The sequence below is a fragment of the Pygocentrus nattereri genome, chromosome 2, assembly GCF_015220715.1.
Source record: "Pygocentrus nattereri isolate fPygNat1 chromosome 2, fPygNat1.pri, whole genome shotgun sequence".
NCBI lineage: Eukaryota > Metazoa > Chordata > Actinopteri > Characiformes > Serrasalmidae > Pygocentrus > Pygocentrus nattereri.
The window spans coordinates 25290599-25305518 of NC_051212.1; the positions used below are offsets into that span (position 1 = coordinate 25290599).

The window sequence follows — 14920 nt, forward strand, 5'->3', positions numbered from 1 at the left end:
ATTAATCAGCTAATAGACAAGCCCTACTTGAGTTGAAATGGGTGTGTTCAAGCAGGGAAACTTTGATTTATTTCTGTTTTAGGAAATGTCAAAATCTGTTTATTTGATTAAAAGTAATATTTCCATAGTTACATATCAGGTAGAATTGAAGAAGCTACTTCAGTGCAATAATGTTAAAAACGTTTAGATCTGAGCTTCGATAAAACAGTTTCTGCACAGTTAAAATTGCATACTTGCATCTTCTGTGAAGATAAAAACTTCACAAAGTTAGTGCTGGAAGCCCTACGTTGCTTGTAAGTCACCACTGAGATCAGATGTAAAATGTGATGGTTTGTACTTTTTGCATGCAATATATACTTCCTATAGATGTAAATATATCAGTATTGTATATCTTAGTATATTCACTGTGTATCTGTGCTAAGTGCTTCCACATGTGAGTTCTGGCAGTGTTTAAGGGTGAACAGATGTAAGAAAGGTGATCTCCCTCTGGACAGCTGAGCTCCTGCTTCCTTCACTGCAGAGGAGACTTCCACACTAATCTAAAACATAAAACAGCTCTCTCCTGTGGAGCTTTTCTGAAGGTTTTAGAATGAGAAATGTAGGAGGCAAGAAAGAAATGTCCTCCCTCTCTTTGTAGAACAAGCAAACAAGCTGAACTTACACAGTAATATGCAAAAGTCTTAAGCAGCTATGGAAAAAAATATTTTAAAACACTATTTACATGAACAAGAAGCATTTATTTGCTCAGAAAACATTAATATTAGAATACATAGAAATAACTAGGGATACACAATGATATCAGAGGTGCAGGTATTTGCTTTAAAAAATTGTCATGGGACATATGTTTAGATTTGTCTGATATTTCAAACTGATTTATGATATATTTATTGTACTTTGGAAAGGCAGAATGTTTAGGCTGGACTGCTGTGCTAAATACATTTAAATACATATAAATTTATAACCCTTTACAAATGTGTTACATTTCTTAATAAAACTAATCCAGGTGGATGTAATTTAAATGTCTGCATTTTGTAGAACTTTATCTGTGGGCATTGTCAGATATGTACATGAAAAACATCAGATATACGCATCTCCCATAAATTTCCATATCAGTGCATCCCTACAAATAACATTGATACAATAAGTAGTGATTTTATGTATGCCAGTGTGTTCATTTAGTCATTTCTGAACATGTCCTCATGAATAAATTGTAATTATCATCCAATACCTGTTTTGGTTAATGAGTCCTTATTTTAGTCCTTAATTTGTTAAATTAAACAAATCCATACAATTGGTGTGACTGCCGAAAAGTCAGGATCCAAAGCTGAAAGAATTTAATTTGTAAGAGATTGGTGGGAATGAGACTGAAGACAGGACGAGAAGAAGCAGAGGAAGTGCAGAAGGAGTAGTGTCAGTGATCTTGAGTCTAGAGTGTCTATGCCTGTCAACAATTGAGAAGTAGACGAGAGTGAGAAGCAACTGCAGTTAATCAGACAACTCTCCCACGCTTTGAGTCCAAATACACACAGAACGCAACCAGGTGTCGAGAGAGAGAGAGTTCAATGAAGTGTTATTAGAAAAACACAGATGTGTGGCTTCCTTTCACCTGCAAACTAAGATTTATTGTTTTCATGTTTGCAGCATTCCAGTCTGTCAACAGCAAATCCAGTTCATTCTCCTAAAACAGCTCAGCTTGCATGCAGTTAAACACTAACTGTAACCTTATGCTACAGTATAATTTATTATGCTTTATCTTTCTGGGGGGAAGTCAGTGCTAAACAATTTGGGCAAAATATCTCATTGTGATTTTCAATTAGATTTTTGCAATTGAAAGTTTTTTTTTCTATAGTTTGCTTTCTGGCTAAGTAGAGTAGCATGTCCACTTTTGTGTCTTGAGGCTTAAGCGCTGAACATAGTGCGCTGGACTGGTTGGTAGTTGTGGATGTGATGTCACAGCACATTGGTGTTTGGTTGCTTTCAATTGGTCTGACTAGTCTACAGATAGTTTGCAGGCTCTGTGTTATTAGGTTGAATTTCAAAATTCCAATTTAAACCTTCTTGAGATAACTCCTAGACTATAATCAAAACTGCTCTTGCAATTTGAAAATTGCCCTCTTTCAAATTGTGATTTTGATGTAAAAGTTATTAATCTTTCAGCCCTAACTAAATTGTGGGCCAATACCAAAATCCTATCTGCCGATTGCTGATAAAATAAAAAAAAAGATGTGAAATGTAAAAATATTTATTTGTTTGTAGAGTTGCATGACATAATCTGCTCTTTTGAAGTACAGTAAACATATCTATAAATATCGATTGAATGTGAACATCTGTCCAATGCCATACTGTTTCAAGTAAATATCTGCCAATATGGCTATGATTGTGGTATTATCGCAAATCTTTGCTAAATTGATGAATCAGAAATAATTAAGTGGCATGATGAGAATGCACATTTTAAATTCTGTTACTGCTTTGCTTTACTGTAAACAGAGCCTGAAAACTTTTTGTCACAGCGCTGTTATATCTTTTTTGATTATTGTCTTCTTTTTAATTGTTCTTGTTCTAGAACGTATTTAAATCAAAGCCTACATATGGTCTATTTTTATAGTTTGGTCTTTTTTAAAAACTTTTTTCAAAATGACTACTTAATTGCTAAAATAATCAATAACAACAGTCCCAGTCTAACTCATTTTGTCTTGCTGATTGGTTTGACCCAGTTTAGTCTGTGTCAGTTTAGTCTGCTGTGTTTTGCATTTGACTCTTGTCTTCTCTCCTGGCTGTAGTAGATAGGTGTTTTCCACTGCTAGTGGCTTTTCCATGTATGCCTGTGCAGCACAGCTACATCAGCTTGTTCTCCAACCCTGCAAATCAGATGCCTCACCCACCTGGCACCAGATGAACCAGCTGCCCAGATTGTTCTAGAAACATAAACCCTGGAAGAGAAAGGCCTATTGCAGGGAGATTAGAAAAGAAAGAGAAGTGGCCAGTGTTGTTGTCTGTTCTTTACTACCCATGAGGCCATGGGCAAGCACTTCGTCCCACTACTAGCTTTGCTGTTGAGTTGTTTGAGGCCTAAGGTCATCATTGCTTCAGCTCTGCAGGAATAGGAATGAAAAGGATTTCCAGATCCAAACCATCCCACGCCCGCTGAGGAGGGCCTTTTGGGGTCACTCACTTGATAGCTCTGGCTTACAACAATAGCGTTGTTTTCCAGAACGGTTCACAGGGAAGATGTTTTGGATGTCGTATTTCTCTCTCAGTTCTTAACGGACCTTGGAGCCATAAAATGTCAAGCAGTGATGAAAGCACTAAAGCAGCACTATACAAACAGTGCTCGGGGCAGGGAAACGAACCGCTGTTGCTGTTATGGCTGATTTGGGCCCAGAGCAGTGATTACACACCACAAGACTGAATAGCTGTGTAAGGATGCTACTTTGTTTATTCTGAAGTGCAGGCACATCTGTACCTACGTTTGGACATGAAAAGTTTAGAGTTGAAAAAAGGTAATTGTGTTAGGAAACAAATTGTCAAATAAGTTGCATTTATTATATTCCAGGACTGTGGTTTTCTTTTATGACAAAATAATTTTTCAGAGGTCAGCAACTGCATTTCTTACTTCTGAAGGTGTATATTTGTTGCTTTTGTAAGGGAATGAAAGGAGCAGTCTGATATTGGCATCTGGCATCTCTCTCTATCTATCTGTAGATAAATCTGTCTTTCTGTGTCTATCTGTTCTCTCACTCTTTCTCTCTGTTTCTCATTTTTTCTAATTTTTTCACTCTCCTTGTCTCACTCTTTGTGTCTTCTTTTCATTTTCTTTCTCCATATCTTTCCCTTTCTCTTTTTCTTTGCTTTTTGTTTCTCTGCTGTCTCTCTCTGTCTTTCTAGCTCTTATTTTTCTCTGTGTTTCTTCCCCTTGCTATCTTTATTTCTCCTTCTCACCCCCACCCCCTTCACCCAGCATATGTAAAGAACCATGTGCATCACAGTAACAGTAGTGGAAGATAATATTTTCAGGCTGACACTGGCTATTGTTCTGATTTCTCTTGTGTGCTAATAGTAGTAAGGTGATGTAATAATGCGATGTAGTGTTTGTGTGTGATGAGTGATTATTTCTGTGTAAAAACAGGTCTTTTGTGTGGCATACCTAGGGTAGTATTGTAGTGTACATGAATCTCACTGTGGCCAGGCTGTATGAGGGTCATCAATGAGCTGCCCCATCAGTTCTAACTGGATGTCAGCAAGTCTTATGTTCTTGCCACCTGCTCCACTGTCTACTGCACTTGTTGGCTGCCTGTTTTCTGTAAGCATTTCAGCCGCCAGGCATTGCACAGCAAGTGTGTATGTGTGTCTGAATATCTGGGACTCAGAGGATTAGCTGGCACGCTGATCCAGTATAGCCTGAGGGCTAGAGAGTGCTGGGAGCAGACAGAACCCATCGGCAGCAGACCATGGCTAATATGAGCTTGTGCAAACACCCATACTCAGTCACGCCTATAAAGAGAGAGAGCATTACAGCTTACTACATTGGTTTCTGTGGACCTTTGGCTCATCGACGGCAAAATTCTTCCATACCACTAGGTGGCCCCCAACTAATTTGATCTCTCTGTTTCAAACTGGGGACCTTATGGGAAGCTAATGTGCGGTGGAGATTAACGTTTACCCTCACCTAACACTCTGAATTCAGTTCCTGAAGGTCTTGCTAATTATCTGATGAGACGAATCAGCTGTATTTAATAAGGCATTGTGCCAAAGTCTGCACTGTTTTGGCCTGTAAGGATTGGAGCATGTCACATGAGGTCTACACAGAGACCATCTGATATCTATTATATGCTAAGATGATCAAAACTGTCTAAATTTTGGCAGTTACACTCTAATTGGCTATCTGTCCATGTGTACATACATCCATAAAGCAGGTTTTATGTTTATCATACTGGTGCTGGCTAGGCTAACCTTAATACCTGTCAGAGATTTCACCAGGGTATATGGTATATGAAGGTATTTGTGTAAAAAAAAAAAAGTTAAATGAATGAAGTCACTTATAACATTTTTTGCTTTGTTCTCTAGTGTTATTTCAGAGGTAGTTCACCTTACACAGTTAGCAAATAAGTGAACACAGTGTACGATTATCAAGACATCATTCAATAAATCAAAAACCATCTACAGAACAACTGACAGAGAAGAAGAGCTATAATAGTCATGATATTTTTGATGTCATTTATTATGTCCTATAGCCCATAAATAGGCTTTGGTTGGGCTCAAAAAAGTTTGTTTTCTACGATGCTGAAGTGGGCTTCCTGTTCGCCAACTTCTTGTTAAAATTTTCACGTTCCAACTTAAACCATGCAGCAGTTACATTTGGAATCCCAAAGCACAAAATTGAGTTAGTGGTATTGGAATGAAAGCTGAAATCGATGTTCTGTGGTGTGTGCAGAGAATATGCAGTCCTGATACTCTTTGCTGTGACTGAGCTACTGCCATGCTCAGTTTTTTTTTAGGTTATTTCTTCCTCCAGTTTCCCTCCTCTTTCTGTTAGCCCCAGCTATGAGCTCCCACACCACCAATCAGTGAGCTCTCTAAAATATAAATGGGCAGAATATGTTTATTTATCCATTTAGATATGGAACAGAAACTTGACTCGTCATCATCTATCAAGTTAAGTTACCCTTTTTTAATCCCTCAATGGGGAAATTTACCACTGCATTTGTCCCATCTGTGCAGTGAAACACCCACATACACACTCATGAACATACACACATAATGGGGCAGTGACCACACTTGCCCAGAGTGGTGTGCAGCCCTATCCACAGTGTCTGGGGAGCAGTAGGTGCCTTGCTCAAGAGCACTTCTGTCATGTCCTGTTAGCTTGGGGGATTGAACCAGCAACCTTCCAGTTACAGGGCTGGTTCCCGAACATCCTGCCCACGACTGCCCCCTGATGGTTAAGTGACAGAAAACCTACCAGACTCTCTGGCAATAGTCAGAAGTCTGGCTTTTTGAGAACATAGCTGCAGTATCAACAGAAGCACCCATTCTTCTGAATCACAACAAAACCACCTAATCTTTAGAATGCACTGTTTTCTTTGAGGGCACCCATTGGCTGCTCTGTTGAGGAAGGAGGGGTCTTAGAGCGGTCTTAGAATGGGCTAAGGCAGAACAGAAGTACAGAGCTGGACTTAGTCAGGCAGACAGGCTAAAACAGCAAGCACAGTGTTTTTCTTAGTGCTGGGGAAGGGAAGAATAAAGTCTGGAGGCACTTTAAGGGAGCAGTGATCTGTAAAGCAGAAGAGAAATCACTATCATTCTTTCATCGTCTGGACATTTAAGTACAGTGTAGACAAACACCATATTGTGGTCATATTGCTACATAGGAGGAAGAGGCTTCACCATAGGTGTACAGTGCCATGTAAAAATCAGAGAGCACACTTATTTTTAAATTTCTATTCAAAAAAGTAAGTCTACTGAAAAGAATGGAAGCTGAAAGAAAAACTATGGGTGGACACAGTAAATACTGAAATCGCATTGTATTTAATTATTGAAGCTTCTGTGTAATTTTCTATGAATGTATGTTGTCAGGTTGTTTAAATTTTTTCCTGATGGTAAAAATAAATAAAGGGTGGTCTCAATAAAAGATGAACCATCACCACAGTTTTTTGCACAGTACTGTATGTCTGTCTATTCTACAGTTTTACTCCATGTGTTAAATTCTGCTCATTGTGACTGAAATAAACTGGTTCTATTTAGACATTGTCATCCTCACTAGTCACATGAACCTAAAGCAAACTCTATAGAGAGAAGCTGTACATGCAGATGGTATGTTTCTAGTCTAAACTGTTTAGCCTTAGCCGATGCTGTAATCCAGTTGTGTGTTAGTTGGGGAAGCAATCCAGGGTTCAGTGCTGTGCCTGCTGTCAGTGATGGCAGTTCTGTTCTGTATACCTCACTGCAATCAATGTGATACTGCTGGCATTTGGACAAGCCATCACTTGGAGAAAGTGGCGCTGTGGAGATCTTAGGTGTAGTTCAGGTTACTCACTTGGCCTAATAGCACAGACAGCAGCTGTTTGGGTTTTGATCAGTACTCTGAAAAAGTCACATTCGTGCTTTCTTCCTTCTGTACCTTTACTTGCATTTTCAGTTGGAAACCTTAGCTTGTGTTGTTGACTAAAGATGGCTCCAATATGATACCCAGTACAGGTTTGTACAGGTTGAGTGGCTTGAGCTTCGCTCTTTTAGATGACCATCTTAAGTCTGGTCCTTTGATTAAAAAAACCTCATTCATAACATACTTATTTATTCATCATACCAAAATAATAGAGGTTAATGGCCTTTTCAAAACCTCAGCATCTGCCAGAAACCTGCACAGACCCATTCAGAGGCTGTAACCTGGCAGGCAGGGAAGGAAAACAGAAGTAAAGGGTGAAGGAAGCAATTTGAATATAGCGTAATGGTGTGAAAGTACAGTACAAATACTTGGCAAAGTTTGATAACTGGGAAACATTTGATAATGGTATTCAAACACAGCTATTGTCTCTGCTGTCTTTAAGATACCCAGCATTGTAACTGAATATAGTTTGATAAAGCAACACGTTTCTTGTGTTTCCAATCATCTTATATCATCTGCCTTTTTGGCGTTTGATTAGCACTCTGTCAGGATAATGTTTGCATTAGATTTGTTATGATGCCACAGTTTTATTCCGTTTTGGTCAGATTGCCTTTATAAGCACATTCTCATCGATTTCTTGCTTTAGGCCCTTGTTTGTTCATTGAGGTTCTCAATCATAATGCCTTCAGTACCCACCCTGCTGTACTGGACTTTGACTGAGTTTTGTTTCAAGCATTTTGGAAGGGTCCTGTCAGGCCAGTGAGTATAAAAAAAGAGAAGACTGGTAAAAAAAAAAAAAAAAACAAGGCAACACAACAGACAGAAAAGGTCTCTTGCATAGAACTCAGTGTTGATGTAAGTTCATGCTGTCCTGTGACCAGTGCTGTCTCTTCTGCTACGATGAAGGTTAGATTTTGTTGTGGTGTCAGCCTATGCTTGTTATGTGCGGTATTGCTCATCGCTGAGGGATACGGAGATGGTTGAATTGAGAGACTGATTAAGAACAACTGCTCAAATGCACTGCCACAGCACGCCAACAAAACACTGACACTCTCTTCAGGAAAACATCATGGTCCATAAAATGGTTATTTTGAGCAACAGCCAACATAATAAAAGCAATAAGGGGTGTTAATAAGTACACTGGAATTGTTTCAATACCTTTTTGCTGTGATTGTTATATCATATGAAGGAATAGTTATTAATAGTCCTTGTATTTTCTTCATAATCATCATCATATTTATTATTTTTAGTGTACTTTATAAGGTAAAAATATTTATAACAATATCAGATCATAATTTTGCACCCCTGGTTGACGCATACAACTAATTATGCTGTAAAGCAGAACAGCATATATTTAATATTTAAAGTGTCTTGAGTGAAGACAAACACTGCCATCTAGTGGGCAAGAATTGTAACATTCCCTGGGCAATGCCCATTTACTTTCACATGATCAGTATCATATAACAGGATGTTCATAGGCTGTTTTGCAAGTTATAAAATATTAGAATTTTTCATCCTGGAGGCAAACGCTTTATTAATTTACAGTAGAAAGTAATCTGTATCACTCAGAGTCTGTTTCTAATGTTTCAGCATTTGTGAACTTAAAATATTTTGGGGCACAGTTGGTGACATTTATCATTTTAGGCATGAGTGATATATTGCCTATACAGTTATACCAATATTGATGACACACAGCAATACAAATGTTTAGATTAAATAGCTTTGACAGATTGAAAAACTCAACGCAAAGTATGTAATTGTGATAAAATGTAATGTAGTGGGTGCTGAAAGAATAATGCATAAGCCTAAATAGTAAGTTTCTTTTGTGGAAATGTAGAAATATTGTGAAAGAAACCTTAATCAGAATTGGTCATTACTAGTTCAAGTGTATCCAAAATAACATTTGTATCCTTATATGTCTAACATTCTCTCTCTCTGTCTCTATCTTTTTCTCTCTCTATCCATCTCTCTCTCTCTCTCTCTCTCTCTTGCTCTTCCTTTCAGGCATGTCATGGCTGTGGGACGGGATCAAAGTGCGACTGCACTGGTGTGAAAGGAGAGAAGGTGAGTGAGCATTTACCGCAAACACACACGCTTTCTGTCAGTTATTAGGTAATCAAATCAAGTGACTAAATAGCTGGAGGTTATTATTCAATTGCAGATTAGGTCACAATCTATGACAAAACAATTAAAACCACGTCAAAGATCTAACTTTTATATGATTAGAAAATATTATAAATAAAAGGGCATATGTCATAGAAAACTGAATTTGGATTTTATTTAGATTGATGTAGTGTATAAACATTATAAAGATTTTTAAACATAGCATTCACTCCCCGGACCATATGTTCTACGCACAAATGTGTGTCATGTCATGAAAACCAATGCTGCCAGTTGTAACAGAGGACATTTAGATAGAATAGTCTTAAAGGTACAAAAACAACCTGTTTGATTCAAAGAAAAGAAGAGGGGTTAGAAAGCAGTCATGTAAAAATGAATTACATAAAACCTTACAGATTTCACGAGTATGTGACACTTTTTAATTCCACAAACTTGGAAATTTCACTTCCACATTAACCCATCTATGAAGTGAAACACCACATACACTCTAGTGAGCACACATGCCTGGAGCAGTGGGCAGCCCTATCCACGGTGCTTGGGGAGCAACTGGGGGTTAGGTTCCGTGCTCAAGGACACCTCAGTCATAGACTGTCGGCGCTGGGGATCGAACTGGCAGCTTTCCGGTCACAGGGCCAGTTCCCTAACCGCCAGCCCACAACTGCCCAGTTATAGACTTTTTTGCTGATGTAGACTTCAGGGAAATAAATAAAAGCAAGAAAAGGGCAGTATATGTGCCCTTTAGGATTAACAGTGATATGTGGGTACAGATGTCATGCCAATGCAACACTGTTGTTTATTTAACATTTTCCACTCATGATTGTGTTTAAATCTGAAAACCTGTTTTTTGGTAGTCATCTGTATTTTCACTTGTCACTTGTTTCACTCTTTAAGTTAAAATCACATAAGAAGAGCTCCCTTCCAGCTCCTGCGAGGCATGACTGAGCAAAGCTCTTATCCTACTACTGTACCCTACGGCTAGGTAACTTGAAGAGGTGTGGTTGACTGTTTTGGCTTGCTGCCAGGAGAGTGTTTTCTTCCTGTGCTGTTTTAGTGCCAGTGTAGTGTTAATGTGTGTACAAGAGCATGTGTTTACTCTAATGTCTCAAGATGAGTGCTTCTAAGCATGGACTTTCCCTTGTTTTTACTCTTGTTTTCTTTTGTTGTCTGCCAACTTAGTGTAATAAGAAACTAATTATTGTCACAGAAAAATAAATAATATATCTCAGATGTTTGATTTCCATCTGCCATGCAGTTAGTTTTTAAAGTAGGCATGTGGGAAGGTGTTTTAAGTTGGTGGTGCTGAAATTTTAAACTCACAGTGACATCACGCAATATTACATCATTAATTTTTATCTTTTGCTTCAAATATAGTGTGTTGACGCAATGTGACAAGAGAAGACAATATACACATATAACTGGCACAGCAAACCTCTGATAAACATTTGACTGTGTCCTTCTGGACAAACTTTAAATGAGCTGAGTGGTGACCAGTCAGATTGTTGATATGTGGTATGAAACAGATTGTGTCATGTCCACTCAAGCCACATGCTGAGATTCAATATTTGAGCGCACACCAAGCTGGAGATACAGTTGTGCGTAAAGGTTTGAACACCCCTGGTTGAATTAGATGTTTTGTTGATTTTCTAAGAATAAGTAGGTCATAGTTATAGATTATATGTTATAGTAGGTTATAGTTTGGCAAAAAAAATTTCCCAAACTTTGTTCATACTTTTGTATATGACTTTGTAATGGTTAAAACAATGTATGTGTACAGAATATGGGACTTTATTACATTGGTTGTTTTATTTTAGTTTTAAAAACATTATTAAAATATTGTCTGGGGGGTTAGAAATAGTAGCCCCTCAGCATCCCAGCTTGAAAATGCAAATGTTCTTGGTAACATTTTTCCAGCCAGTGTTGCTGCAGTCGCTGTGTTGTGATAGACTTTTGGCAGGTCACTAATAAATGTTTTAAATATGTTTTTTAATTAATTAATTAATTAAGAGACCCTTATTAGTCCCACAATGGGGAAATTTCACATCTGCATTTAACCCATCCGTGAAGTGAAACACCACATACACTCTAGAGAGCACACACACACTAGGGGGCAGTGAGCACACTTGCCCGGAGTGGTGGGCAACGCAATCCTTGTCTTGTGCTGTTGGCCCTAGGGATCAAACCGGAGACCTTCCGGTCACGAGGCTGGTTCCATTACATTATTTTATATATTTTGCAATGCACATACCACAAGATACATGCCTAGGCATCTCTGACCATCATTTTTAAAATGATGGTGCTAAATTTACAGTGACTGCCACATGTTTCTTTTTCTCAGCAAATTAAATATGAAGTTCTACTTTTCATTTATATATCTGCCTTGTCCCGCTGAGCTTCTGCATCCCTACTCACCATCTTGCACTCTCAGGTCTAATTCTGGTTTAAGTGGCCATGATAGGTACCAGACATCTGAAGCATTTAGTAGCTCCAAAAGCTACCTCACATAAACCTTTTACACAAAAGGGTTACAACTACGCTGTTTGAACCCTGAGACATTGTTTTATGACATTTTTGAAAAGGTTTTGGCCTAAAACATTTTTCAAATCCACTGTAGTGGAGAGATATGTGCAGGGTGTTGTAAGGCAAAATAGAATGCAGAGAAAATATATCGTACCGTCTTCAGCATTACATATAAAAATCAGAAGACACATTTAGGTTTACTGGCTATTTTGCTTAGTAAACAAAATGGCTATATTTGTATTCTAGGCATGGTGACTCCTGGTTCCTATCACCACCACTATAAAAAAGTATGAGTCAGAAAGTTTCTCTATAGTAAACCATTTTAAATCAGACCACTCTGGCTGACTTTAATTTACATCTCAACGACTGCATTTGTAAATTGTAAATTTAAAGCTCACCTTTTCCTCAACACCTTCACCTTTTATTGTTCTGGTCCCCCTCACCCCCTTTTCTTTCTGAAATTGTACCTGCTTTCTCAAAAAATGGCCATTTATACTGTTTTTGACTTGTGGACACAGGGTGAGAGGGGTTTCCCAGGACTGCAGGGTCAGCCAGGTGTACCAGGATTTCCCGGACCAGAAGGGCCAATTGGACCTCGTGGAGACAAGGTCAGGGATCAACTCTGTATCACATTGCTCATCAGTTTCCTCTCATAATCATGGATCAGTTACTGTTCATTACTCGGTTTTATATGATTACTATTGATTAGGCTAATAGTGAGTAAGAGAATGTATTAATGATATGCTCATCCTCATTTTCACCTAGGGTGATGATGGACCTGTTGGACCATCTGGGCCTAAAGGAATAAGAGTGAGACTTTGCACACAGCTTCCCATAAAGCCAAAACTAGATTTGTCTTCTGCTCATGCAAACTAATTGTGTGTCTTTCTACAGGGACCTCCCGGGCTGCCTGGATTTCCAGGGACACCAGGAATTCCAGTGAGTGGTAGTGATTTGTGATTGTATGTAGATTAGTAATAAACAATAGCTCAGACAACACAGATAAATCTAAGCTGACTAACCTAGAGTTAGTTTGTTTGATTAGTATGAAGCCACCACAGGGAATCTATGCACTTATCATATTGTTTTAGAAACTGTTTTGGATTGGAAATTGTTTTAGATCCGTGCTCTAAAATTGCATATACAGTATGCAAAATTTTGAACACCCCTGATCAATTTGCATGTTTTGTGCACATCACAAGGAAAATGCTTAAACGTTTTTTTAGTGCACAAAATATAATGTGCCATAACTTTAGAACTGGTGACGTTTTATGTTTTATTTTTCCACAATATGTTAAATGCAGAAAATACTCAATAATTGTGGATTCAAATATGTGTAGAGGATGTGTTAACTTATTTTCACTTACAAAATCAATTAAATGTAAAGCCCATGCCTTTGCATGTGACTGTATTTCTTGATTTGGAGTGGTTCTGACTGTTTTTGTCCTTTATCTTTGGCTAACAGGGTATTCCAGGACAAGATGGCCCACCGGGTCCGAAGGGAATTGCAGGGTGTAACGGCACAAAGGTGCGTCATCAAATTATGGAAATCAGTGAAAATTCTTGTTAGAAATAGCCCTACAATTCTATTGTCGAACCAGCTCATTGGCAGTGTCGTAGGAACCAAGACGAGACAGAGTTAATAACAAATTCCACCAATACTCCATTAAAAATCAGGACAGAGAGGAGTAGAAAGCTCTAAACTTCAAGTGAGTGGCGATATGGTCGAACAGTGACTCCCGTGGTCATATAGTGAGTAGCAGTGACAGGTAGCCCATTCATTAAGGTAAACATAAACCACTCTGAGCACAGTATCAAATGATTGTAAATTTATTTGAACTTTGTTGTGTTTGGCTCAGGGTGAGAGAGGTCTTTCAGGAGGTCCAGGTACCCCAGGTGCTCCTGGTCATCCAGTAAGTAAAACTCCCTTTCAAGGGACTTTCCTAAACAGCTATATACCCATTGTTCTTGATAATACTTCACTCCTGCACATATAAGCTTTAAGCTTATCTCAAGTCCATGTGCAGTCTTTTAAATTGTGTTTTGCCATTTTTGTTTCTCTCTTTTCTGTTTCTCTCCTTCCCAGGGTCCTCCTGGTTTGCAAGGCGAGAAGGTAAGCCTTCATCTGAAAGTTGTACACTGAAATACATGAGACAGTTACACAAGTTGTGGTGTCAGACACCAGGAACTTTTCAGTAATTTTTCGTGTTAATTACAAATTCTATTAATTAGTTCTTCTCACAATGCAGTAGTAAGCCATGCCCAACCAGACATGGTTACAGAAAGCAAAAAAGGCTATGAGTCAATAGCTTTTAAATCAGCTTGATTTTATACTCAAAATGTAAATATGACATTTCAGTGAGGTAAAATGACTCATAGTTAACAGTACTTGATCAGGAATGCTACATGTTCACTAGAAATGCATGTCCATATGTTAGAGAGGAAACGCTTCCTATTCCTCTGTAGTATTAAGCCATATAGACAGCTATCAAACACCTTGAGGCAGTATTGCACAAATTAGAAGCAAAATGGAAAAAAAGCTTCTTAGCTTCTTACAGCCAGGTCACGTGTTGTTATCTCAGCCTCATTGTCTTTGCCTTTACAGGGAGATCCTGGTGATATCATCTCTGTAGACCAGTTTGGAGTGCCAGGAGAACCTGGAGACCCCGGCCGACCAGGCTTCAGAGTACGTACCCCACATTTTACCTCTTACTTTTTCTGACTGAATTCCTGTTTCTGATGTTTTTCTTTAAAAAATGCTAAGCCTTTAAAAGTGACATTTTATTTAAGTGCTTCACCTAACATGATCCACTTAAAGCAGCATTTTTTGTCTTATTAAACTCTTCCACAAAAAACACAGAAATATCACTTACAGCGTAAAATGTATTTAAAATAAATGAATTATTATTTTAGTACAATACTACAAGCTAGCTACTTGTTCTTATATGCTACTTTTATCACATAACTTACCTTACTGTATACTATGCTGTGCCACAGGCAATTCAGTATATGTTACAGTTTAGCTTTCTTACAAAATGAGATGTGATTTGTCTTTTTATTTCAATACGTGATCCAGCGTTTTCACCTGATTTTAGCCTGAATATCAGATCAAGTCCTCCATTGTTCTGGAGTTAACTCTGTCCTTAATCACAGTCATGTGTCCATAAAATCTACCAAGCA

General features: G+C 38.3%; 1 protein-coding gene across 2 annotated transcripts in view; it reads left to right on the top strand.

Annotated features, from left to right (window-relative positions):
- col4a5 (collagen, type IV, alpha 5 (Alport syndrome)) overlaps positions 1-14920 on the top strand; it is a 58922-nt gene that overhangs the window by 15582 nt on the left and 28420 nt on the right. For both annotated transcript variants that reach the window (XM_017699682.2, XM_017699683.2), the window contains exons 2-9: positions 9107-9166; positions 12259-12348; positions 12506-12550; positions 12635-12679; positions 13206-13268; positions 13600-13653; positions 13827-13853; positions 14346-14426. In XM_017699682.2, coding sequence (XP_017555171.1) covers positions 9107-9166; positions 12259-12348; positions 12506-12550; positions 12635-12679; positions 13206-13268; positions 13600-13653; positions 13827-13853; positions 14346-14426 — 465 coding nt within the window. The remainder of the gene's footprint in view (positions 1-9106; positions 9167-12258; positions 12349-12505; positions 12551-12634; positions 12680-13205; positions 13269-13599; positions 13654-13826; positions 13854-14345; positions 14427-14920) is intronic.